General features: G+C 46.1%; 1 protein-coding gene across 2 annotated transcripts in view; it reads right to left on the bottom strand.

Moving 5' to 3' along the window:
- Window positions 1-4644: 4644 nt before the first annotated feature.
- The window catches only part of HEPH (hephaestin), a 27715-nt gene continuing 5430 nt past the window's right edge, over window positions 4645-26929 (bottom strand). For both annotated transcript variants that reach the window (XM_009287987.2, XM_019474335.1), the window contains 19 exons: window positions 26077-26321; window positions 25138-25350; window positions 24372-24551; window positions 23691-23945; window positions 22930-23098; window positions 21583-21722; window positions 19001-19132; window positions 18177-18388; window positions 15418-15568; window positions 14890-15102; window positions 13874-14084; window positions 13460-13599; window positions 12410-12541; window positions 11324-11430; window positions 10340-10565; window positions 8718-8857; window positions 8180-8342; window positions 6976-7008; window positions 4645-5368 (listed from right to left, as the gene is read on the bottom strand). In XM_009287987.2, coding sequence (XP_009286262.1) covers window positions 5124-5368; window positions 6976-7008; window positions 8180-8342; window positions 8718-8857; window positions 10340-10565; window positions 11324-11430; window positions 12410-12541; window positions 13460-13599; window positions 13874-14084; window positions 14890-15102; window positions 15418-15568; window positions 18177-18388; window positions 19001-19132; window positions 21583-21722; window positions 22930-23098; window positions 23691-23945; window positions 24372-24551; window positions 25138-25350; window positions 26077-26321 — 3307 coding nt within the window. In that variant the 3' untranslated portion in view covers window positions 4645-5123. The remainder of the gene's footprint in view (window positions 5369-6975; window positions 7009-8179; window positions 8343-8717; window positions 8858-10339; window positions 10566-11323; window positions 11431-12409; window positions 12542-13459; window positions 13600-13873; window positions 14085-14889; window positions 15103-15417; window positions 15569-18176; window positions 18389-19000; window positions 19133-21582; window positions 21723-22929; window positions 23099-23690; window positions 23946-24371; window positions 24552-25137; window positions 25351-26076; window positions 26322-26929) is intronic.

The raw sequence follows: 26929 nt of genomic DNA, 5'->3' as shown, positions 1-26929 counted from the left end.
GTAAAACGACTGGTGGGTAAACAGCAAACCTGGAGTGACTGAAGCTACAAGAGGGGCCCCACACCAGTGGCCTCTTCTGCATGTTGTGTTTGGCTTAGGACCTTTCTGTATTTTGCACTGACAAGTGGAGGAGGAACCTCCTCACTGACAACCTGAATGTCCTTCCCGCGGCATTGCAACTGCTGTTTTGGACGCAGCCTCCAGCAAAAGGAGCCCATGGGCAGGCAGGGACGCACCGTGCTCTCTTGGCATCCTGAACTTTGTTCGCTGCTTGTTTGTTTCTCACAAAGCAAGTCAGCCTGACCTAAAGTAGATGGCTGTTCTTTGCTTACCTCTAAAGTGAAAGCTTTCATTTGAAGAAAATAACCCCTAAATATGAAAAATAAGGATCCAATAGCAAGGTCCTACAGGCAGGGTTTTCTGTAAGCTCCTTACAGTGACAGATTCCAAAACTTGCCACTACATCAACATCCTTCTGTACATAAAGATAAGACATAATTTCCTTGTTATTCTTGATGATACTGAACAACAGAGAACTTTTTTCTCCTGCGCCCATCAGACATGCTGCCAGCAGCAGCAGCATTGCACCTATTTAACTGTCCCTTATGCAGAAGGATTTTTGCCCATACCTTCTCCCAATAGGCTGAATTACTCCCTTACTCTTCCTCTAGGGCTCATCAGGGATAGGTGACTGTTTCCTCTCTCCCATCCTTCCTGCGGTTTAAGAATGCAGCATGAAACCTGTCTTTCAAGAACAGCAAAGGATATGAGGTTTATAAAGAACACCTGCTGAGTAATAGATTTACTTCCCCCAAAATAGGAGCAAATTAACAAATAAATTGATTTCTAAGACAGGCTGTCTTTGAATTTTAACACCATAAATGCTGATTTCCAGTAATAGCTGTTTCATCAATCACATTCCCAGTCCTACAGTTCTCACATTGCCAGAATAATCTGTGACTAAATTCATCAATTGTTTCTGAGACTAATGCTTTGGCAAGTTTGGTACATTCTGTATGCCTGTTGCCTTATTCCTATATAGGAATAAGCTAGAGGCCAGCTTTTACTTCTACTCAGATCCATCTTCTGATTGGGATCTTGCAGATCACCTTGTTTTGGCAGCTGTTGTGCTTGAATTCCTTTCCCCAGGCAGTATATATGCACTTAGTTCCAGACTTACAATTACTCCTATAATTTGCTGTGCCAACAAAATTATAACCACTGTAAACAGTCCACATGGTGATTATATATTACAAAGCAAGCTGCATGTTAAGCCACATATTTAATTCAGAACCAAAGGCTGCGTTACACCTGAAAGACATTCAAATCCTTTCGCTGACAATTACCAGTATTAGTCTTTTTTATGGTGTGCCTCAGCTTAATTTGACATTACCTTTTGTGTTTTGAAAAAAAAAAAAATCAAGACAGCATTTTATACTTCCATGTGCACATCCAAAAGGCACCCTGCTTTTGACTCACACATCTCTCACATCCATAGCATGAGTGGGAGTATAAAGGAATGTCAGCTGAACACCGGCCTGGCACTGATATGAAGCAAGGGTGTGATTGTCTGCCTGCTAAACGTAGTGGTGGTGGTGATTGTGCCCATTACTGAGCAAGGTGACAGCACTAATAAAGGGATTTTCATCTCAGCCCTGCTGCAAACATCCAGCTGCTGCCATGTAAATGAGCAACTCAGTTTTGCAGTCACCTAAGACAGCCTGGAAGAGTGTGGGTAACTTTAAATAGGTGAATGATCATCTAGGTAAACTTTTGAAAAGTTTATCACATCTAATTTGGGCCTAGGAAGGGTAACATTAGAACTGCAGACAAAAAAAACACTACCTAAAGTAAATACAATAGGAAATATTAGCTGCTGCTTAAGTTTATCCCATACAAAACCTGAGAAACCAGTTCTTCCATGAAGATAAACATGTTTTGGACTCATACTGGCAGCATGTATTAAAGTGGGGTGGGTTTTTTTGTGGAGGTTTTTTTAAGTTTCCTATAGCAAGCTAGCGAAAAGCATGTATACATGTATCTCTATCCTTCTGTCCCTATGAGCTGAGCCATGCTAATGGATTACCTGAGCACTTCTAATCCTTTTCAGTGCGTATTATTGTGAACCGTTTATGTTGAACCACTACAGAACAGAGTTTTACCTTAGCTAGTTTATTTTGCACTGGCAAAAGAAGCAGGAGTGCTCGCGTGACCTACTGCTTCAGCTCAGTGTGGGAGCTATCGCCGTCCCAGCGTCTCCCTGTGGAACAGCAGTGCTGAGACCCTGATCCTGCCCACCTTGCTGTCTTCTTGAGAAGGTGACTCCTTGGTAGCCGTATGTGCATCAGGAATAAGCACAAACAAGACCCTGTAGGATGCTCAGACAGAAGGCTTGCTGCCAAAGCAAACACACATTTGTTTGCAGGCTCCAGCTCAGAGTCACTGTGAAACATCTCTCCTCCTCCCCGTATGCCCACTGGCTGGGAGAGCCAACTTCTGATTAGAGGCAGTTGTGAAACTGCTGATAAACTGTTCTTCACCACAGTTTGTGGCAACAGAAAGTTTTAACAAAATGATCTGTTTTGTCCAAAGCTTTCGCTTGAGTTTTCTCACTCTGGGGTGGAATTGCTTATCAGAAGACACAGTCCTCTCCAACACAGCCACTCAGCTGAGGCCTCCTCTAGTGTATAGGCTCAAGAGTGTCCTAACTACCAACACTGGAGAAGAGACCTACGCCACTGATGCTCCACTTGGCCCAAAAAAAAACATTACATTGGTGGAATTTTGGCATCCAGTCCCTGTGCTGTCCTGCTTCGGAGCCAGCACTGAAACCCAAGTCTGCTGTCATCCAGCTTAGTGCCCTGGCTACTGGCTGAAGAACTGAAGAAAGGGTGACTTCCCTCTTTCTGCTTTCTTGAGGAAAGTAAATACATTTACAATAAATTGTTTGTCTCAGTGTGGGCTGAGAACATCTTTTGATCTATTTTTTCACAAGCCAAGGAGGGGAAAAAGAAAAAAAAAGGTTTCCTGCTTGGTTGTTACTTCTGATGATGTAGCTTCTAAAATTCACCCAGGACTGGTGGGCTTGTAAACCTCTGGTTTGCAACAGCAGCTGAACCAGGGTTGACAATGAGCAAAGAGTACCTATGTTCACAGCATTCAACAGCCCTCCAGCTCCTCACCAGGCTTAATGAAGTGTAATGAAAGGAAATTAATGAGCTTTGTCCCCATTACCAAAGGAAAGGGCAGCTGGAAATATGCAGGGACCCAATATGTATTGAGCATGATTAAGTATGTTATAACTATTGTTCTGAATAAAATGGTGCTGTTTATACCTAAATAGCCTACAGCAGTCCCTTGTCATTACAGCCATTTAGCTGGCTCTGCTTTAATTGCCTCTGAAAGCCATCCAGAAAGGATTTCTTTTACGCTCTTTCCAATTTAAAACAAGGGACAGAAATATGTAAGCACTAACCTGCATCCATTTAGATAATGGGCATTCGGTGCGTGAGCCAGGAAGATAGATATTTTATAGGGAACTGCTTGGTACTTGACATGCAGGGTGATGGGACTGTGGTGTGTGTGGGCACAGCTGCCGCTGGAGGACGGCTGCCGCTGGAGGACGGCTGCCAGAGCCTGCGGGGTGGGCTACAGAGCTCCAGGGTTAGTCACGGGCTACACCACCCACCTCCCCCAGTTTGGGTCCGGGCAGGCAGCTGCAGCAGAGAGAGCAGGCACCAGGAGGTGCCCGATCCCAACCTAAAGGCACACCCAGGGCCGGAGGGGAGGCACCATGTCCCCGCCCCCTCCTGGCTCCAAGCAGGCTCCCCCCAGCACCCAGCTCCTCTCCCCGTGGGGACTGCCATTAGCCACAGAGGGTTCAGTAGACAGCAATGCTCCATGAGCATTTGTTTATCAGAACAGGCCTCTCCATCTCTAACACCTGCAATTCTGTGCTATGTAAAAGGCAGGGGTGCCCTTAGTACAAGCCCTTGTGATGGCAAGCATTCCCTTATCTCGGGCAGCACTACCTCACGCTCCACAGACTGCGGCTTATTTGCTCCACGCTGCTAAATTCCACCATCACTTTACCTGTCTCCTCCTTCACTGTTGCCACATTTGCCTGGACAAAACTGCCATTGCACCACGATGGGGGAAGCACTCCCTGACTTTTTCTGTCCCAAGCATAAACTCCAGCTCACACAGGACTGAGTCTTTGGCTTGGCTCACAGCAGTAACATGGCAACAGCTCAACCCTGGAGATAACTTCAATAAAATGTATTTGAAAGAAAGAGAGCAAAACCACATCACAGAACATCGCAGCATCCTTGACCCTGTTGCACAAGGAGCTGCACAGGTGCTGAGGTACAGCCCTTCATGCACACAGACCAACAGAACTGTGATGCAGGGAAGTCACCAGGATGCTCTGCAGCACTTGGAAAAGCTTCTTCTCCCAGCACAAGACACAGGATACCCAATATCAAAGCACATTGCCTGGGGTGCTGAGAGCAGAAGGATGTGTCACAGCAAGGCTGATGGTGAGGGCACAGCTGATGGTCCTTGATGGAGTTCTCACGCTGTGACATGTACTGCCCTGAATTTGCATATGTCCAATTACTCTTCAAAAAAACAGCAATCCACATTTAAATTAACATTCTCTTCTGTATTCTTAATTGATTCACAAAAATGAAAAGATTATGTTCCCCCTTCAGATTAATTACTTTAAAGGCTCACAGTTTCTTGGAGACAATTCCCAACTCAGCTCTGGCAATGGAGCAAGACTGGAATCTGGCCTAAGCTAGTCTGCTGAGAAAGACCAAGTGGAGTTGTTCTGGAGAGAAGAAAGTAGGGGAAATGTCTCCTCTCTTTCTTGGAGGAGTATTTTAGGACTTTACTTTTGTTGCTTGTTTTCAGTCAGTTCAAAAGGTCCTCAGATCTCTCTTGGACGGACTTTTTCTTTACAGAGTACTGAGGAGGATATATGAAGAGGTCAGGACTCCAGCTTTCCCTCCTTAGCTTCTAGAAGTACAGTGTACAAACGAAATGATGCCCCAAAAATCTTTGCTGTGGACAACAATCCAGCCTCTGCTCCAAGCACACAGCCCAAAGTTTGTACATGGCTTTTATAGCCCCAAATTCTTTTTAGACATGAGTTTGAATCCGTCATCCAGGATGGACCTCCGATTGCGTCTTAACCTCTTTTGTCTCTCAAGATAGATGACCACTCCCAGGAGGAAGCAGGTGACCAGGAAGAGCACCATTCCTGCAATGGCTAGAACAATGACTGTGGCCTCTATCTGCCCTTGAGCCAACTTAGCTCCAAAAAGCATGATCTTCTGGGACTCATCCTTATCCTCAGGTGGCAACTCTGAGAGACAAACAAAAAGATAGTTCCAGTGAGAGCCAGAAATACCACAACAGAAAGGTTCCAATAAATATAAAAAAGGAGCAAAAGAAAGACCCAACACAATCAAAGCAAGTCAAAGCAGACCCAGTCGCCATCCATCTAACAGACCCTCATCCCTGAGGTCACACAGAAATTTGAGAATGAATGGTTCTTTCCCTAATCCACTCCATCCCAGGACCTCACCGTGTTTCACGGCTATTCAGCCCAATCAGCTAACCATTGCTGTCCCCACTCACGAGGGAGGTGATCTGAGCTTGTGTGGGCAGTCAGTGGCTGGGCTAGGAACAGAAGAATGGAGATCAGAACGTGCATCCAGACCGGGGCTGCTACAAGTTCCTCACCCTGCTCCAAGCTCCCCATGCACATGGCTGTTGTCCTAACCACCACTTTTCAGAGTGCACTTGCTCAGTTGTGCAAGTGGTGGTGAGTCACTTAAGATCCTGAGCTCTCTTATGCTTCCACGCAGAGGCAGCAGCAACCTTTTGAGAAAAGTGGCTATTTGCACAGGTAACAGCTGTTGATCAAGGTTTTTGCCTGGTGAGCATACACAGGCTGATGCCTGAGTATGGTATAAAACCAAATTATTTAATATTGTCAGTATCGCTCTGACATTTCCTACTCCTCTTCTTTACACCCATTTTGAGTGAGGAAAACATTGTTGGGAAGGAAATGACTGCAATATCAGTATAGAAAGAATGAAAAGTTGTAGGTAGATGGCTGTATTTTTCAGCTGGTCTGAGTTGGCTCTGAAATCAGCCTAGCTGGATTTATTCACAGCAGCTGAAAAAGGGAGTTGTGGAGAAAGATGAAAAATTAGGGAAATAAGCCACCACCATAAACTATTCAGACTTTTACCCCAGAAAATTTTAAAGGGATCTTATCTACTACTCCCCTTCTCCCTGGTGCTGCTCAACCAAATGTCTTCTCACATCCATTCTTTAAAATACCTGAAAGACCCAGGGCACGTGCTCAGGCTCTTTTCTTGGGGGAAGAACAGACCATAAGGCAGATGTGCTTGTTTGCATGCTGACTTGCTCCCTTCAGCTAGTAATGGTGAATGTGAAAATTCCCTAAACCACATAGTCACTGACAGCCCAAGAAGGAAGGACAACTGATCTAAGGCGCCCCTTGGGTTTTGATTGTAAGGGATAAGAAAAATCATCTCCTTTGCAATACCCTCCTTTAAAACCCTTTGAACCTCTGCCAGTTTCTAAGCATGCACTCTCCTCTGAAGATGAATCCATACATAGCAAGTACAACAGGATGAGAGGCCACTAAGTTTTTTCACCTAACATAGTCAAACAAGCCTAACAAGCCCAACTTCCTTATTTTTATCATCAGAGCACAGACATTTGGAGGACAGATAAACAGGAACCCTCCCTGTTATCCATCGGCAGCCAGGCCTGAGACTAACATGCTGGCCAGCCTGACAGAGGAGAGGCTGTAGGTGGTGTTTGTGCTCCTCCCTCTCCTCGTATAGATCTAAATCTCTGTACTGATCAGAGATCTCCCTTCCTCCTCCGCCTCACACACACAGACAGTATTTAGCAGTGCAACATACACCGTACCTGCATGGTAGTTTACGATTTCAAGCTCTGACTCTGAAAGGAAACAAAAAGAGGGTGAGAAAGTGTTGGGCTGAACAGGTAGAAAGTCCAGAACACAGCACATCTGGCAAGGATCGGATCCAGGGGCAGCATGGTTTTCCACGGCTTGCAGGTTTTCTATTCTCCTGTCAATGTTTTCCCTCTCTGCATCACACCAGGAATGTTTCTTTATTACATGCTTCAAGAGCAGACCCACTCCTGCTGCACAACCCTTTACAGCTTTTGAAAGAAAAGCACAATCAAAATCTCTGAGAATGTGGTGGGCTGACCCCAGCTGGCAGGGTCGCTCGCTCACCCCCCATCGGCATGGGGGAGGGAATTGGAAGGGCAAAAGTGGGAAAAAGAACTTGTGGGTTGAGATAACGACAATTTAATAATTGAAGGGAAAAAAAAACCAACAACAAAAAAACCCCAAGTGATGCAAAAGCAATCACTCACCACCAGTACACTGATGCCCAGCCAGTCCCTGAGCAATGGCTACTTTGGAAAAACTCCCCCCCATTTCTATTGCTGAGCATGATGTTATATGGCATGGAATATCCCCTGGTCAATTTGGGTCAGCTGTCCCAGCTGTGTCCCTTCCCCACCTCTTGTCCACCCCAACCTACTGAGTGAGAAACAGAGAAGACCTTGACACTGTGCAAGTACTGTTCAGCAATAGCTAAAACATTGGTGCGTTATCAACTCTGTTTTGGTAACAAATCTAAAACACAGCACCGTATGGGCTGCTATGAAGAAAACTAATTCCATCGCAGCCAAACTCAGTACAGAGTGTAACTCACCTTTGAGCACCTTCCAGTGTTTTCTGGTGAAATGAGAAGCCTTAGGATGTGCATTTAGATTACAGGTAATATTCTTAAGTAAGAACAATTACGAGCTGATGGCTGAATATTGCTTCTCAGACACAAGCTAAAATAAAACTCAATAATAACATAGGCAATGTAAACCCCAGAAACTAATTTGTTATTAATTCCAGCTGCAGGTATTACCATATTCAAAGGAAACATCTTAAATTAATAATACTTAAGTAATTATCTGGTCAATTAACTGGCTGTTTATGGTATGTAAAAGAGCTGTAAGTGTGATGCAAATACTCAGAGTTTAGCAGCAGTAGTAGGAAGTGCTGTTAGATGTTTTACAGTAACAATCAGTGATAGCTTCCTACCTGGTCTGGGCAAGACTGTGAAGAGTATCTCCATACCAGCATGAATATGATCAGACACATGACAGTGAAGCAGCCATGTCCCAGGGTTTCCAACCAACATCTCCACCATTTCAAAGGTCCCAGGGAACAGATCCACAACATCTGCTCTGTAGCTTTTGCCATTCTGTCAAAGGGAAGGGAGGCTGTCAGCATTCAGTGTTCTGTGCATCTTTTCAGAAAGAAGATTCTGTCAGTGTCACTGGAGACCACTTCAGTGCTACTACAGTTTTAAAAGCGAAAAAAAAGATTTAAAAAAAGCAGCTCCAGGGCTGTAGCTGGGAAAGCAAACACAATCTGGTAATGCCTAAGAAGGGTTAAGCTAGACATATCAGCACATTACAGAGGCTCAGTGAGTCAGATTTGGATGTGTAAAATCACATCCCTTTCCTAGTTGGGTGAAGCTGCTGTGAAGTCATTCAAGAAGTTCAAGTCCAGAGTCAAGCAAAAGCGATGATATCAGCGGTCAGTCTCTGCTTTCTCATCAGCAGGATATTCTTACCTTGTATATGAAGGTCTCAGCATGAAAATGGACTGTGTGGACGTCAATCTCCTGACCCATTCCCAGCAGGTACCAGTTCACCCACTCCCCCTGGAACATGGTCAGCCCAGGCAAGTTTGCATAGAGCCTCCCATTGATTGCTGTGCAGTAAATAACATACAGAGAGAGTAGAAAAGGCTGTTATTGAAACAGTAAAGATGCTGAACCATCTCAGAGGAAGAACGTGCAAGGCAAGTTAGATGCTACAAAGCTCATATAGCAACCAGTGCATCAGCAGTTAGTGTCTTCCATATGACAGTCCCCCAAAAGTTTGGCAGTCTCTCTCCAGCTCAACTACTTATCCACTCTGTTAACAGATAGGGAAAGTAAAGTGACTTGCATCCAAGGGCATGCAGTAGCTTAGCTCAAATCTCAAGCTACTTCCTGCTGAAAACCTGCAGTCAGCCAGCCAGGTTGTTTCTAGAAGTCAAGATGTGTAAAAATGGCCTTCTTAGCCCAATGATGGGGAAATATGTATATAACTATATACACATAAATCTCTGAACAATTTACTTGCTGAACAATGAAAACAGGTAAATCCTGCCAATAGGCAACCCTGTCATTCTCAGGGTATCATGCTGGCTGTACACATTACATGCCAATCACTTGTAAAATCACTACGTGGCAGGACTTTATTTCATAATTAGCACAGCAAGAAGGAATACTGCTTTGACTGCAAATGCAGGAAGGGGACCTCAACTGAGTGAGCTGAATGCGATGGCACACACATGGAAACTTTCATGCTCAGATGATAACAGAGGGAATAAGATGGAAAGAGACATGATCCGAGGGCAGGAACACCGGTGTTTTACTCTCAGATCTGCCATAGGCACTTTCTGTAGCCCAAAACAAGCATCCAACTTCAGTGCATTTGTTTCACTAGCTGTAATATTGGGTTAACAATTATAACAATGGACATGTATATTTGGAGATTATATCACCTGTACAAAACCAGTAGTAAGGATAGTACACATAACACAACTCTTTACTATTCTTATCTCCACAACTGCCAAGGGACTTGTTCTGCTGAGAATACTTTAGATAGATCCAGATATAATATGGAGAAAAACTCATAAATAACGTGTTAATTTAAGAAAAATGTGTTCATCCTACTATGGTAGAAATAGCTTTTTGGTAATCAGCTAAAACAACTGAGCCATGTATTGCAGCCACATAGTTCGGTCAATTAATTTGAAATCTAACATATTCTAATGGTCCTGAGATGAACAGAATGAAATTAGTCCAACATGTTAATTTCACATTTGATTTTATTTCCTGTCCCGAGTCACTCAGACACATCAGAGATTAACCTCTCTGGCCCATATCTTGCTATTCCTCCTGACAGGGACAGCCGTAACGATTAGACTTCATTGTAGATCAAAGATTTCTGCCATATATGTGCTGCAATATTGAGAACAGCAGACAGTTTAATTCTGTTCATGCCACTGACAACGGAAAAGGATGAGGGCATTCACTAGGAGTCAGGCTCTTGGTTTTTGGGTGGCTGACTACTTAGAGGTTGCAGAATCAACATCAACTTTGCGTAGATAGTAATGGGTGCTCAGGTGCCTAACAGGCATTACCATGCATTTTGTTGCTTTCCACAAATTTGTCATCCAGCAGGTTGATCTCCTTGTTATTCCCCTTACTGTAACGTTCCACATTCTCCTCCAAGTACCAGGACTGATTTTCATCAAAAACCAGGAACAGAAGAGCAAACTCCCTCTTTACATCCTTCCTGATCCCATCAGACTGCAGTGCCCCTCTCCGGCAGATCTTTAGGGGTCCAATCAGACCGCTGTACATATCCTAATCAGAATGAAGGAGAAAAACCTCTCAGGCAAGGATCTTCTCACCCTCTTTTGTATGCAGTTCTTTGCCTTTCAGCAACTATATTTTTTGTTCCCTGCATCACCCCACTTAAAACAAACGGTGCTACTAAGTACTCTCATTGGTGAAAATCAGCTACCAAAGCACAAGAACAGAGACTATGCACGCTCTTACGAATGCAAATCCAAAAGTCATAAATATGAATGGTATCAAAATATTCTCCACTCTGTGGCTGCAAAAACGTCTGCAACTTGAGATAAAAAGGCAATGATCTCTGGGTTGAATGTGATGATTTATTGCAGGATCCTCCAGGTTGTTTCCCTGTGAAATCAGCGCTATGACAACTGATCCTAGCAATGTTCAAATCTTCCTGCTTTATCCATGAGGCCTAGTTTTGGACAATTTCTGTCTTTCCTGATTAACCCTATGGCTCTCACTAATAGAAACCATGACTTACTGGCAGATGTTCTCATATCCTGCAAATAACTGAAGGAAGGTTAGTGTCAAGGAGACAGTGGAATTGTTTTATGAAGGTTTGTGTTAGGGAAAAATAAGTACAAACATCAGGACAAATTTGGAGGATTTCTTCTCCCCAGGAGAGCACTGGACATGTCACCAGGTGGTTCTTCTACCTCACAGCCATGTCAATCTCTAAATTGTATCCAGCTCACATTGTTTTCTAGAGGGGGTGAAAAATTGGTCTAACTCGGCTTTTCTGGTTCTAACTTCTATTTTACCTTTACTGGGTCCACCATGGAGTAGTAGATCCAAGGAACACAGGCTGAATCATTTGGCCCTGGACCAGATCTCTCGGGAACTTCCCATCGGTATGTCACAATGTCACCTGAGTGACAGAGAAGCACCATTAACACCAGTGCGATACACTCACCAGTTTGCTGAGCAGCATGCAAAGCAAAACAAAAAAAAGAAGATCCTGTCTCCAAAGTGCAAATTCAATTCTGATTTTGTTGGACATTGCATCTTCCTTCCCCAAACACTGAAAAGCAGGATGGAAGCTCCTGTCTCACAAGCAAAGCAGAGGGGTCACGGGATGCACACACTATCTGGTATCAGCACAACTCTTATCTGCCGTCTTTGAGACTGGACCTGACCAAGGAAATTCCACCTCTCTTCAGTACAGATGGAGCTTGAGATGATCTTTCATCTCTTTGAAGTACATTTATGATGCTCATTCAAATTCATTTTTAAAATTACTATTTTGCATATTAGCAATACATTTCAGAAAGGCGGGGCCTGACTGAAAACCTGTTTGTTGTTTAGACACCCTGCGCAAGTTGAAGGGGACCAAAAATTATACAAATCAGCATCTGGACCGTGAAACAAACTGGTGATTTCAGTCAGCGTCCTGGCAAGCAATTGAGCATTTCTCCTATTTCATACTATTTTCATACTATTGCGCACATCACAAAAAGTATAGGTCCCAAAGAAGAGGGGCAGGCTTCCCTCATCATGGGCCATCAGCCCAGGGCTACCAAGGACTGACTGAGCTGTGAACTGCCATCATCTTTCTCCTTCCTACAGACAGACCACACTCAGTGGGGGGGATAAGGCTGCACACAGAACAGTTTGTGCTACGCTTAACCCAGAAGTCAGCAGAATATGAACTCCCAGGGCTGCCATTCCCACACAAGTGGTATCACTAAAACCACGGTGAACCTGAAAGACCAGTTATTGTTCGGTTCCAGTTCTCTACCGTAAGAAAACAAGTACATCCAAGCCTACTTAAGGAAACCAGTCTAGCTATAGGCTAAAATTGACTTCGTAAGCCCACATAGGAATATGGCTGGAGACCAGTGACTCACCAGGGTTTGCTACTTGCAGCTGTCCTGTCTCCCTTTCCAGCACCCCGTGTGCATGAATGGAGTAGGGTCGTGTGGCATTGTTCTTAAACACGATGTTGAGAATATCTCCCACTTCCGCCCACAGAAAAGGACCTTGAGATAGGAAGAATGTACTCTGAGACTAGCAAAAACTGTCAGGGTTTCTCCTAAGGATATTCTCATCTCTCCCTCATCATCTTCTCTTTTTGGGAGGTAGAGATAAGGTAGAGAAGAGGGAGGGGAACATCATAAGTATTGTAAGGGAATATGTCTGGGGAGAATTGGAGGTCAGTCCCAATTCAAGTAAGTCTTAGAAAACCAGACTGAGTTTCACAATGAGGGAAGTGAAGGTTGTTACACATTTTAACTGTGCCCAGTACAACTAAGGCTTGATTTCTGAATACTGCTATGCTAAATTTCACAGCATCTTGATCATGCCTTGCTGCTGGTTTCAAAAAATGTGGTAATATTCAATTCGGCCTGACAGTGTCACAAATCAGAGCTGCAGCCTATTTTGAACAGCATATACTGCCTCAGCCTTGCTGCTCTGGCACCACTTATAGTCCTGGGTTCATAACAGAGCTGTGTCTCCATGGACTTCCATTGGGCATTGTAATGTGCTCCTCCACCTCCCAAGGCCTGGCTGCTTTTGCCCCAAAAGCATTTCTCTCACAGCTACAGATTTTCATCTTCATCTCTAAGACTGCTCTCTAGAAGTCAGCAGTTATTTTTGTTCCACAGTCAGAGAAATGCAGGTGTGAAAAATACTTTGCCCAAGACATGAAAGAAAGTTGGCACAGAGGCAGGCACAAGAACCCAGTCTTCTCTACTACAAGCTGTGTTCAGGACCCTCTTTCTCCAAAGCTGGCAGACCTGGATAGGAGACAGTCTGAGTTTCTCCTCACATGCATACACAGCAGATGCCTAAATATCTAGGAGGCCTTCAGATTACAGCCCTTAGCCACTGAAGCTCTAGACTCCAAGTCCCATCGCTGTGTGAGTGGAAGATGTACCCTCTGCACATATTCTTACCTAGTATCCCTAGGTGTTCGTCACCATTTATCCTGGCTTTGGGAGTCTGGAAAGTCCCATCGGTGTACTCCCTGTAAACTGCTTTCTTGTACCTGGAGCCAAGCAGTCCATTCTCGTTGCTCAAAAATACATCAGCGTAGCTGAGAAATGCAGAATGAGTGCTGAGATACCCAAAAGCTCACAGGGAATAAACAGTTAACTTGTGGCAGAGGGTTCACTAATTGAATGGGTTTCCCAGAGACCTGCTTTGGCTGCAAAGGTGGGCGCAGTGACGTGGAAGGCTGTGGCTCCCATCAGCAGCACCACCAGTGGTGGCATATGCACCATATTGCAAGATGGCCAAGATACCTAACAGACTTCACGAAGGTCTACTGAGAAACTTTGCCAAAGGCTCCCCCAGAAGAAGGGCTCTACCTCTCCGCAGAATGGTTGTGCCGTTCCCTCTCCCAGCTTCGATCAGGCGCGTAGTCCCACACCACCTCCTCTGCCACGATGTAGTATGTCCGCACCCCCTTGTAGTGAAGGGCAGGAGCAGGATCCCTTTTTCCACACTTGGAAACGGAGTAATGTTCCCTCATCCCAGCCTGATAGTGGTTACTCGTCTGGCAGTAGATCTCAAAAGTCCCTGAGGGAGGCAGCACAAACAAGGAAATCAGCTACTTTTAAAGATCCCAGGAAACAGCTGCTTCCCATGCAGAGCTTGTGACATGGCTGACATCAGTATGTGTGTTGTGTGTATCTGGGTTTTTAGGGAGCTTGGTTGCCACAGGCCGAGATTAAAAGGGGTTGTTAGAGAAACAAAGCAGGAATGGCACAAAGTCCTACATAAAAATCATCTCAGGAGGCTTTCCTTACACAATAACCAGCTTATTAGATGTGAAGAAACCAATAAAGTGACATAACTGTGCTATCACTGCTGAGACACTGGTTAAGTAAAAGGTCTGCGAATGCCAAAAGGGGAGGAGACAACTGGCAGCTGAGGCCATCACATTGCGTGAATGAGACACAGTATTGCGTGCCTATCCTGCAAACTGGGAAGACTGGGGTCTGTCATAAATGTGAATCTCCACAAGCCATGGACAGGGGAGTTAAGCTCTGGCAACTGTCTGCTACTTTATTCTGAAAGACATGTCTGCATGTTTCTATGGGTCACAGGCAATGTCCATCGGGGCTGTTACTACAAATATTTAATAGGAAGTGGCAGCCTAGAGAATCAGTCTGGGACAATATGGGACAAGATCCTGTATCTCCTGTTCTTCTCCAGAATCAAATGCAAAGACAGGAGCTGTGGCCTTGTAAATGGGACCAAACAGGACCTAAAGAACAGCTCACCCTGTAAGAGTTTACACAGTGCGAAAGAATCAGCCACAGAAGCAAATACTACAACAGGAGACCTTTCCTGCTGCTAAGTTATATGTGCAGGCACTTACCCTTGTTATCAGGTTGCATGAAGGCGGTAGCAAACGTGTGGGGGAACAGATTGGTTGAATCTCTCCGCATCCCATTCACCTGCAGGGTGTTCCCCTGAAACACAGCTCCATGTACATCTGCTTCACTACCCAAGCCCAGAAGGTGCCAGGACACATTGTCTCCTTCACACACATTCAGCCCAGGCAAGTTACCAAACATAAATCCATTGATGGCTGCAAAGGAGAAAACAATTAACTCTCTGCAGGTAGGTATCGGCCAAGAGATTCATTTTGTGCATACACTTTGACAGGGCAGGCCTGCCAGTGGAAATGTAGCTTGCTTGTAATTCACCCCTGAATATGCTCAGGACATGCTTCTTGAGACAGCTGTGCTTCTTGTCCCATGTCCTACCCACTGCCTCTAGCCTCACTTGATTTCAGGCCAATACAATACAGGCACTCCAGCTTTCCAGCTCAGTCTTTAGGTGAACACTGCCCCATTTTTTGCAGGTTCATTCCCGCTGCATGCAGAACAGCATCAGGCCATACCATGCATCCTGTTTGACTCCTTGAAGCCATCATCCTTCTTCACAGAAGTCTCTTCCATCCTCAAATAGTACTTTATGTTTGCATTTAAATACCAGCTGAGGTTCTCATCAAACACACTGAAGAGAAGGTAAAATTCTTTGTCGATCCCTTTCTAAGATATAATCATAATGATGGCTGTTAATTTTTGAAATGCACCAATTAACTATCCTTACAGTTAAAGCTGTTTTGCCTGGCTCTCATGTTCCCCTTTATCTTAAAACTTGGCTCATTGAGGGCCAGGGCTCTGTCCCTTTACTCATGTTGAATGTTCTTCTTTCGTTCCATGAGAGGCACCATTTGTGAATTTTCCATGATATTTCACATGAGTAAAGTGAACAAAATTCAGCCAAGGATATGAAGCCATTGCCTCCTTCCCCCACCATCCCTACGTTTGGGTGTAGGTTTCACCACCTGTCCAAATCAGACCCGAGATCAGAGCCCAGTCCACAAGGCAGGCTGATGACTATGTTCCACCCCTTCTTTCTCCTACCACAGGCCTGGATTGGGGATTTTTTTTTACTACCCTAAAGCCTTGAAAAATGTTAATTCTAAGAAATGCATTCCAAAGCATGGTGTGTTTCCCCACTAAAAGAACATCCCCATTGCTGTCCAGATTCTTATTCCGATATCATCTTCCTCAGCTGTACCCAGGAAGACACCCTGCAGAGAGGCCTAAGCGATTCCCAGTCTGCGGCACATGGGTGCATGAGGAGTGGCCACACGAGGAGTGGCCGCACGAGGAGTGGCCGTGCACCTTTCCCAATTAAGCATTCATTAAAGGGTTGCCTAAGATTGTGGAGCCAGGATTGCTGCCCCAGGTGATTTTTCCCTGTCCTACCTTTCCAAACAAGTCTGTTTTGTTTACACCCTTTCAGTACCTGCAGATGTTTTATCATTATCACAGCTCCTTCACATAGTGGGCTGCATATAATCACGATCCCCTCTGTGAGATGTCACATTTCCACCCTGTGTACCATGCTGATCTCTTCTGCACTCCTAATTTAGCCACATTGTGCCACCACTGAAAGCAGACAGAAAGCAAACTCCTCTAGGGAGGCTCTCATGGCAGCTGTTTATGTTCCACCCCTTCTTTCTCCTACCACAGGCCTGGATTGGGGATTTTTTTTTACTACCCTAAAGCCTTGAAAAATGTTAATTCTAAGAAATGCATTCCAAAGCATGGTGTGTTTCCCCACTAAAAGAACATCCCCATTGCTGTCCAGATTCTTATTCCGATATCATCTTCCTCAGCTGTACCCAGGAAGACACCCTGCAGAGAGGCCTAAGCGATTCCCAGTCTGCGGCACATGGGTGCATGAGGAGTGGCCACACGAGGAGTGGCCGCACGAGGAGTGGCCGTGCACCTTTCCCAATTAAGCATTCATTAAAGGGTTGCCTAAGATTGTGGAGCCAGGATTGCTGCCCCAGGTGATTTTTCCCTGTCCTACCTTTCCAAACAAGTCTGTTTTGTTTACACCCTTTCAGTACCTGCAGATGTTTTATCATTATCACAGCTCCTTCACATAGGGCTGCATATAATCACGATCCCCTCTGTGAGATGTCACATTTCCACCCTGTTACCATGCTGGATCTCTTCTGCACTCCTAATTTAGCCACATTGTGCCACCACTGAAAGCAGACAGAAAGCAAACTCCTCTAGGGAGGCTCTCATGGCAGCTGTTTTCAGGCTCGCCAGCCACTCCCTGATCTACACCGCAAAGTAGGCAGGATGGCACTAGGTTGTTTTTCTGCCGCCTACTGTTTTTCACGATAAGGCTCTGCTAATCTGTCTTGCAGTTCTCCAGTATATTAATTTCCTGCCATGTAGGCTATCCCTGAGTGAAATACCAAGAGTAAGTTCTGGTTGCCCTTCAGATTTCACCTCTCTTTCATCAAAAGTATAAAGACTGACATGGATTTTCACATGTTTTTTTGTAGTCAGCGCAAACCCCTCTAGGGAGGCTCTCATGGCAGCTTTTTTCAGGCTCGCCAGCCACTCCCTGATCTACACCGCAAAGTAGGCAGGATGGCACTAGGTTGTTTTTCTGCCGCCTACTGTTTTTCACGATAAGGCTCTGCTAATCTGTCTTGCAGTTCTCCAGTATATTAATTTCCTGCCATGTAGGCTATCCCTGAGTGAAATACCAAGAGTAAGTTCTGGTTGCCCTTCAGATTTCACCTCTCTTTCATCAAAAGTATAAAGACTGACATGGATTTTCACATGTTTTTTTGTAGTCAGCTCTGCTTGAAAATGAACTGATCTTGCAGAAGAAATGCAGTTCACCCAAACTTCAAAGCGTTATATCATTCAAGCAAACCACCTGTAAGTAAGTGAAAATGTCTTTTCAACGTTTGAGACTGCAATGAATATTCCACATGCTGCTGAAAGCAGCCGGCTACGCAAGTCTCAGGACAAAAGTTACCTATAAAGTCACATCCAAGGTACACTAGTTCAGCCAAGTTTGTCTATGAGTTTTAAAGCAGAGCTCAGAAACCATTTCAAGGACAGTCCTTGGGAGCCCAGAACACTAGCCATTCCCACCTGAGACATGGGCACCAGCTGTCCCAATGTTAACCTGCCTCATGGCTTTGATTCAAGTCCCCTGGACTCAGACTATCATACGTTTGTTTTTATTATGTTCCCTAATGTTTTGCTGATGCTTCTTTCTCTACAAGAAAACAAAGAACCTAGTAAGAGCACGGCAGGAAAAGCCTTTTACCTGTTTGTTGTTGTCATCCAAAGTGCCTGGCTTGCAGATGACCAGAGGCCCTACTAAACCTGAACTGGGGTCTTTGATGGGATTCACAGCTGAGCTGTACATCCAGGTCAGGCAGGGAGGGTCGCTGGACATGGGCCCAACGTGCTTTGGCACAGTCCAGCGGTACGTAAAGTTGTGCAGCGGCGCAACAGAAACCCCATTCTGGGACAGACCTTTAAAACAGAGATTGGCATGGTTATTCCCAAGGTCCCTGTACAAACTTGGTTACATCTTCTCACCAGCCTACATTCATACTGGGCTTTACTTCATTCATGTCACTAAAATACCCGGCATCTCTGAGGTGCGATGTGGGCGTGTTTAAGGCACACAGGGAGCTGCTCTCAGTACCACGCACATTCCCGCTGGTGCCACGGCAGATTTGGGCATGGTGACAGGAAATAACAAAGCGGATCCCGCTACGTCTGGGGAGACGAATGTTGGAAGCATCTGGTTATCTAAGCTGGAGTGCACTGGGCACACTCCTCTACTCATGGGGTCTCAAACAGGTAGAAATGGTCTGAGCTTTAGTTTACAATTTTCATCTGAAAAATAGCACCTCTGGAACCATACTCCCTCTGGCACCCTCGCTGGGCACCAGTTCAGTGGAAAGTCTCCTTCAGCAAGGCCTCAGGCAGGCTCAGAGGACCAGGCTGGCTTCTACCCAGTTCCTGAGCACATCCAGTCCTTCCCGGCTGCAGAAATTCCCCAGCACAGAGGAGGTATGGGCTGTGGAGCTCCACCACCAGCATTAGCATTGAATTACTTGAGAAAAGGGAGCCACAAACCATCATGATACCACATCCCTTCCCACGCCTTCCCATAGGACACTCCGTGAGGCTGGATGCTGAAAGGCCAGGAGGCTTTGTTAACAAACGTCACGAGGATGGTGTCTCCAACTTCAGCTTTGATCACTGGACCTACACAAATAGCAGAGAGAGCATGTCAGCAACAGAGCAACTTCCCAGGTGACCAGGCAAACAAAAGAAGCCAGGGCCACCTTTCACCCAGGCTGAGGGGAGCAGAAGACACAGAATAAAGGTGGACGCCCCTGCATGTCAGCACAGCCTAAGGCCATTCAGCCCTGACAGCAGGAACAGGGGGCTGACAAGAATTATCTGAAAACATTTCAGGTCTGCAGAAGAACTCAGAGAAGATGCTTTAGGCCTTCACAGATGGAGTAACAAAATGGACAAATGTGCCGAAATGCCCTCGGGAAAGGCCCGTGTCTCCCACCCACCTACCTAAGGCCCTCTCAGCCTTCCAAGACAGGTGCCTCAGGCCTGAGGTCTGGTGTGTAGAGAGGTGCGAGATGCTCTAAGCCCACCACTGTCTCTGTGAACCATAGCCCCAGCCAGCTAGAAAGAAACCATGAGTCTTTAATATGCCTATCGGTTCCCACCAGCCTGCAGACCCCTGGGTCCACAGACCAATCCTGACAGCTGCAGGAGGGCATGAGGAAAGCCAGGCTGCTGACCAGAAAAACTGGCAGAGACCCATGCCTCAATGTGCCTATCTCGATGTGCCTCCATGTGCTCGGGTCCTCCAGCAGAGGACGTCTGAAAGCCACGGGTAACCGTGGCCTCCCCAGGCCCTGCTCTGTGCCCCAGCAACTGCTGCCTTGGGGCTCAACATCTCCTTTGGGTGGCACCCCGATTCCTCAGAGGAACCCCAAGCCGAGCCCTTTGTAAACACACCACTCGCCTTCCTGATGTGTGAGAGGGCTCGTCTCAGGCCTGGAGCTGTGTCCCTCTCCCCTCCATCAATTAAGACTTAGGGTTGGACTGCTCCTTGCAGTTCAGAGGGAACTCGTTAGCATGCTGGTCCACAACAGGGTAATCCCACTGCAACTCTTCCACCGATGAGGCTCCCTCTTCCTCTTCCCCTTCCCCACCCCTCCGCTACAAGATGGCCCAGACTCCATCCCCACTGCTCATTAAATGTCTCAGGCAACTGATGTAGGCCATAAAACCAACAGACTCGGTACAAAAAGCAAGCAACCTGCTGTGTGGTTAGCGACCTGGATAGGCTATCTGCAGTGTCTGGTAAGCACACAGGACTTTGGGCAGCACCACAGCCAGCCGCTGCGAGGGAAAACATGTGGAGGGCAGCAGGAGCAAGCTGCAGGGTGAGGAACTGCCAGGTGCCCACAGCTGGTGTGCCTAACAGCCCTAAGAAGAAAAACAACAGCGCTAACAACCAACCACCCAGCCTTCCCCACAGCACAGCTTTGTGTACTTTAGGGCAAGAACAGGCAGCATAAGCCACCGGCGCATGCTCATGCAGCATGGGTTGTCTGCACGCACCACATCACATTCAGCAGCTCCCTGTTCTGGACCTTGGTCCCTCATGGCCCCATATCTCTTCTAGACATCCCAGCTACTTTATTGAGTCAGCTTTAATTAGACAGTTCAATGAGTTCATGTCACTCCCCCCACAGATGTCACTTGTTTTCTGACTGGAGATTTTCATCAATTAATCCTTCAGTGTTTCTAGTTTACCAGTAGAAAATACCTGTAATTTCTTTCTACAAAGTCATATCCGAGTTTTCCCTCAGTCTTTCTATAGGAATGTGGCTGTTGCTGGTAATGCTAACCCTTTTTTTCACCCTGGTTCCCAAGGTCCAGCAAGATGCTGTCAGCTCCTGACAGTTACACTGCATCTCTCCTATGCGTAACTCCACCATTTAACTTTTATTCAGCTGCTTATACTTCTTTTTTGCCTCTCTTCACTATTCTCCTCCCCCCTTCCAATCTGTATTTTACTCCATGTGCTCTTTCCCTCTGTGGCCTCTGCTGGGATTGCTGTTGCTGATTTCTGGTGTCACTAGATTATTAGTCACTGCTGATGCAGGAAATTGGACCACACCTATATGCTTCTATCACATATGTCACAGCTTTCACACACAATTCATTTGCCTCTGCAGAGTGCCTATTTTCTTGTCTCATCTTTCTTCACCAGCGTCACTGTTACCTGGCTATAACAGAGAGAGCACCCACTCGGAAGAGGAAGCTTTCTGTGAGAAAGTGGGGTTTGTAGCATGTCTTGAAGATGCTCAGTCAAAAACACATAACCGGGGGCTATTACTGTGACCTGTTTAGCTCCAGTTACAAATACTATACTGTGTCCCTCAGCCCTTACTACTAACCTCTGAAGACTGCCCCAGCAGAATAGTGATTCTGTCTATTCTACCATTCCACCTCCTAGGTCCATCCCCCTCACTCTTAGATGTAACTGCTGTGAAACACCTCCTCTGTGCCGCTCACTGCGCCACAAAACAAGAGGACAGTTACAGCCAGCTGGTACTCCCGACATCAGCATTGTTCTCACTGGCACTGAAAGAGGATTTGTGTTGCTGGATGATTCCTACCGAGTATCCCCAGGTGTTTCTCTTCTTCTGATTGCTGCTTTTCCTCACGGAAGCTCTCATCAGTATATTCCACATACTTTGCCTTCCAATAGACTCCCCCAATTCGGTAGGGGCTACGCTTGAAAAACTGCTCAGCAGGGCTAAATGCAAAAAGTAAATGTCAGGTCATTTCTATGAAAAAATCAGTCCTGTTCTTCTCCTGCTCCCTCCCCACACCCCTCTGGCAATGCCAGCAGCATCTCCAAATCGAGCAGCTTTTCAGACAAGAACAGCATTTCTGGTTTGGAACAAGCACAGCTTGTCTCTGTGAAACTTTTTCATCCTACAGACTCATCTACCCGCTGTGTTCAGGGAGCACCTCTGGCACGCAGCCCTCTCCCAGCTGAAACAGCCGGGTTCGATGGCACAGGTCTAAACAGCATCTCTATACAAGGTGCGCAAAAGAAGGCAGTGAACAAAACTGCAGTGCAGTAAATGGAAAGGCAGTGCTAAAACACTGAGTTCTTCAGAGGCCAGGGGACAACTGCAATCATAACTGAAAAAATCCTCATGCAACAGTTGTAAAGAGAGATTTATTTCCTCCGCCACCACCCTCTCCAAACACACAGACAGACAGAACATGCCTTGCAGGAGAGGCAGCTTAGTTACAAGGCCAGCTCACAGGTCTAAGGAGCTTTCAGTTCTAAGGTCTGCAAGAGAGTTGCTGCATGGCTTTGGGTAAATCATTAACTGCTCCACATTTCTACTTCTCCATCTGAAAGAGGTGTATCTTCTCCAACAGCTTCCCAGGGAAGAGAATGGAGGGGAAGGCATGTCTTTGTTTCTGTTAGCCAAAGTCCGAATGGGAAACCACTCACCAACTGCTATCACAACCATCTGACACGTGAGATGGAAGGCTGTCATCAAGGTCACTGCATTTGATTTCCTAGAAACTGCTTGCTGCAGCAAGGCTACACTGAAGTGTATCTGCAGGCTAGCTCTGCCACCCTGTGTCTGCTGTAAGGTGTGCTTTCTTAATAGTTCATCAAATATACAGATCTGTTCCTAGGTCAGCCACAGCAAGCAGAAATGAAGCCCAGAGACAAATGTGGCAGCTCACGTTCTACATAAGCTGGGACTCCTGGAGTCTGTGGGTAAGGCTATGAACCTAGTACTGCTCTCAGTACAGTCTAGCTACAGCAGCCTACATTTCCAGATGGGGTGATCTGCCTTCCCAGGAAATTTACTCCACATGAATTGCAGGCATGTATTTTGATAAGAAAGAAATTCCACATCCTCCTTAGCAGCCTCCCCGACACAGACCAGAGACTCCCAAACACTGCCCTAGCCCACCAGCCTCTTGCTTACCTGCCTGCCTCACTCAGCCGTTTCCCACTGCTTTGGTCGAGCCCTGAAGGTGCGTAGTCCCACTGCACTTCCTTTGCAGCTATGTAGTATTTCCGAACTGTCCCTTCCAGGGTGGATGCCGGAGCTTGCAGAGAACAGGGCCGGACTTCATAGAGTGCCCCCATCCCAGCTGTCCAAGACATGGTGGAAGACACGCATGCTTAACCCCTCTCAGCCAGTTTGACCAGGCAATGAACACAATCCCATGTTCCTACCACGAACTGGCCATTCCTCCTCTGTTGTCCCAAACAGCACATGGCTGGGAGAAGGTGATTCGGTGGTTCCCACAGCAAGGAGTTTTTTGTGTTAGTGAGCAGAGCTTCTTACCTTAGATATCGGATGCTATGGAAGTATGGACAGAGAGCGAATAGACCCTTCTGCTATCCTCAGATGTACCATCAAGTGCCCCTTATAGGGGCTAGACCTCTTAAGGCACTGCCTCATCTTAGCTTTCAGCTCTACCAAACTTACTGTCTTCACCACTGATCAACATGGAACATCATAGAGTGGTACAAGTCATCCCCAGTAAGTCTGGCCTGCACATTAATAATCATTCCACCCCAATTTATACAAGACAAGGAATCACCCCATTCATCTAGGGATGTTTTTAGTGGGAATGCTGCCCAAGGCACTGTCCCCTACCACACTATGTCACAGGACCACACTGGGAGGAAAAAAAGGGAGGCCACAGAGTGCAGGATATATTCCAACCTCTGCCTTACCTTGTATGTGATCATTGATCTGACAGCTCAGTAGCCATCTCCCAGGGTTACTGGGGATCATGTCCGCTGTAACAAAAGTGGCTGGGAAGAGGCTGGCCACATCTGTCCTATGGCCTCGAATATTGAGCATTTCTCCATGAAAGTAGGCTGTATGAACATCAATTTCATTGCCCATCCCAAAGAGGTGCCATGAAACGTAATCCCCAGCACACATCGTCACTTCAGGGAGGTTCCCAAACACATAACCATTAATAGCTGCAAAACCAACAAGCCAAAAATCAGAGATTAGAAAAGGGGCCTTCAGAGCTTCTGCCAGCAGGTCACAGTACAGACATGTTTGGAGGACGGACCTATCCAGAACTCATCCTCCTTTTCTTGTTCTGGAGAGCCCAGCTCCACAACTCATTCCTAAAATAAAGTGAATTCAAAATCTCCAAACAACTAACAAAGGCACATTCAAGCCAAAGATTAAATCAAAGTAACACTACTTTTTTCTGGAGTTGTTGCACCGTCCCTGTGATATTGTTTACCTAGCACATGATCTCAGAGCTTGCTGTCTCCCTTCTCCCCTCTACCCACACCCTGGCATACAACAGCAGAAAGTGCTTTTCAAGATACCAGAGCACTGACACCCCTGGAGTGTCTGGGCAGAGTCAGTGGCTTCACGAAGGTGACACTGACCATGCATTTTGTTGCTCTCTTGGAATTCCTCCTCCTCTTTGTCTACAGAGCCTGGATCTGTGCAGAACGACGCTATGTTCTCATCCAGGTACCAGCTTAGGTTCTCATCCACCACACTGAACATCAGAAAGAAATCTATGTCCACATCCTGCCGTCTTTGAGAACTGCCAGTCAGTACTCCTAGGGTGAAAAGATGAATGAATATCTACCCATGCAGAAAAGCAGACATCAGTCAAGGGATTAAAACACCAATAGAAGAGTAACTCTTATCACACAAATTAGAGACAGATGCTTTCCCCACCATCCTAGCACAGCTCATTGCAGAGTTCTAGCAAGCTCACTCTTTTCTAATATATCCCTGCTAATATGTTTCTCACTCCCAAGCAGCTCTGCCACTGCATGGCTGAACTGCAACACCTTCAGTGTTCTTACTCCTGCTGAAATCAAGCAGTCCCCCTTTTTTTTTTTTTTAAATACACAAACTAGGTCTTGGACAAGATTCCTGCTTTTAACATGGAATCAAACAGCTTTCTCAGATCAAGAGGCCTACAAGCTCACCTGCCCAGCCACTAAGGGATAAAGACAATGTAATGACCAGAACCCAGCTAGAACACGGGTACTGTCTTCTCCAGTCATGCTGCATTGTCCTGTGAAGCTGGGAGCTGCCCACCAGAGTATCTTCTCATCCTACCCTTGTTCAAGTCACCACAAAATCTTCACAGTATGAAACTGGAGCCCTCAGCTGCTTTCTCTTAAGAGTTTTTACCTTTTTTGCATGTAAGTAATGGCCCAATTAATCCAGATGCAATGTCCTTTGGTGCATCAATATGGGAGTGGTAGATCCAGGTCAAGCAGTTTGGGTCATCAGCAGTTGGGCTGTGATCTTCAGGGACAGTCCAAGTATAGGTGTAATTCCCTCCTGGGAAAACAGCATCATCCTTCTTCTGATCCTGGGGGGACATATCGGGATACAGGGATCCTAGAACAATTGAGCAATCACAACATCCATTCAAGCAGAGCAGATATGTCCACACATGTAACTTTACACTGAGCTGCTCTCACTCAGTGGAGGGCTGCACGTATGTACTTAGGTAGCAGATTTCAAAGCGAGACTCACCATCCCAAGGCTGAAATAGTGTTTAATCATCATTCTCTCAAAGAGAAACTGAGGCACAGAGCCATTGTAAGGCAACTTGCCCAGTAAATGGGTCAGCACAGAGTCAGAAAGATGATTCCCATTCTGCCTATTGCTACTTTGCCTTCAACTCTGCAATGCACCACAGTCAGCCTTCTCTACAATCTCTAGGGCTGCTTCAAATAGCAGTTCTTTGGTCTCATACTTCACCATTCTTGTGAAGTTCCTGAAGCTCATCACACTCGTGATTCTTACACTACAGCACTTCAAATAATTAATACAGCTCTTTTCCTTCTGCACCACTCTCCCACTAGCAAGCTTTGGAGGTTCTTCTAAAATCAAGAAATCTGGGCTGTGTACTGTAATGCCCAGGTCAGGAAACTACTCCCAGACCCATGAACCTGCTAACCCAACACCAGGTGACTTCATTAAACATCTAGGTGCAGTTGCTTTCCAGCAATATAGCTTTGGGCTAACAAGTCCATGGCTTTACAGACATCTCTCCTCATGGCATACTCCTAAGTTCCCAGCGAGAAAAATCTGTCTCCTTTATGGCAGTGGTTCATTTACCTTCAGAGTCCTTTTCGTAGAAAACACCGTGAGGATGGATCGTATATGGTCGACTAGCAAAATTTTTTAGGTGTACTTTAATGGTATCCCCTACTTCTGCTCGGATGATGGGCCCAAGGAAACCCAGCCAGCCAGGTTTGGGAATCTCAGTGGTGTACGTGGAGTCCGTATATTGCTTATAGACAGATTTCTTGTACGTGCTCCCCACCCTGTCTTTGCCAGGCTGGAGGAACGTTGAGGCCTTTCTGTTAAATTCAGAAAAGGGAAGGGCACCATGAGTCATGCATTATTTAAAACAGCTGGTCAATAACACAATAGAGTGACAACGACACACAGCTTTCCCAGGTAAGCCCGAAAGCTTTGGCATTACAGAGGACCACCTGTGCTCTACCCTAGCATGCTCTAAGCCATCCGTGAACTTCCTCCTCACACACCTCTAACCGCTGTGACATGGGCAGCGCAGCCTGCTTGAGAAACAGGCAGCACTGGCCGTTAGACTTGTCTGCTTTCTGAGCATGTGAAACACAACAGGGGACATCAGCACATTAACAGCTTGGTGAGCCTGGGATCACAGCCACCAGTACAGCCAGACGCCTGTCACCATACACAGCCACGGCCTCATCGCCAGTTCTTCACAAACAGACACAAAGTGCACCCCTGAACTGTGCAGTGCAAACAAGGAATGGGAAGGATGGTGCTTCTCTGACAATCACATGTGGGTGACACAGGGAAGACCAAAGCCCTTCTCATGCCTGCTTCAGCCTTCATTGGGCTTTTAGAAACTCACTTCAATGCTTTCGTAGCATTTGCAGCTAAATCATAAGCGGGGGGGGGGGGGGTTCCGTTCTGAGGT

Source organism: Aptenodytes forsteri, unplaced genomic scaffold, assembly GCF_000699145.1.
Source record: "Aptenodytes forsteri isolate BGI_AS27 unplaced genomic scaffold, ASM69914v1 Scaffold72, whole genome shotgun sequence".
NCBI classification, from domain to species: Eukaryota; Metazoa; Chordata; class Aves; order Sphenisciformes; family Spheniscidae; genus Aptenodytes; species Aptenodytes forsteri.
Note: the sequence above shows the minus strand (reverse complement) of the source record. Positions and strands in the feature narration are given on the sequence as shown.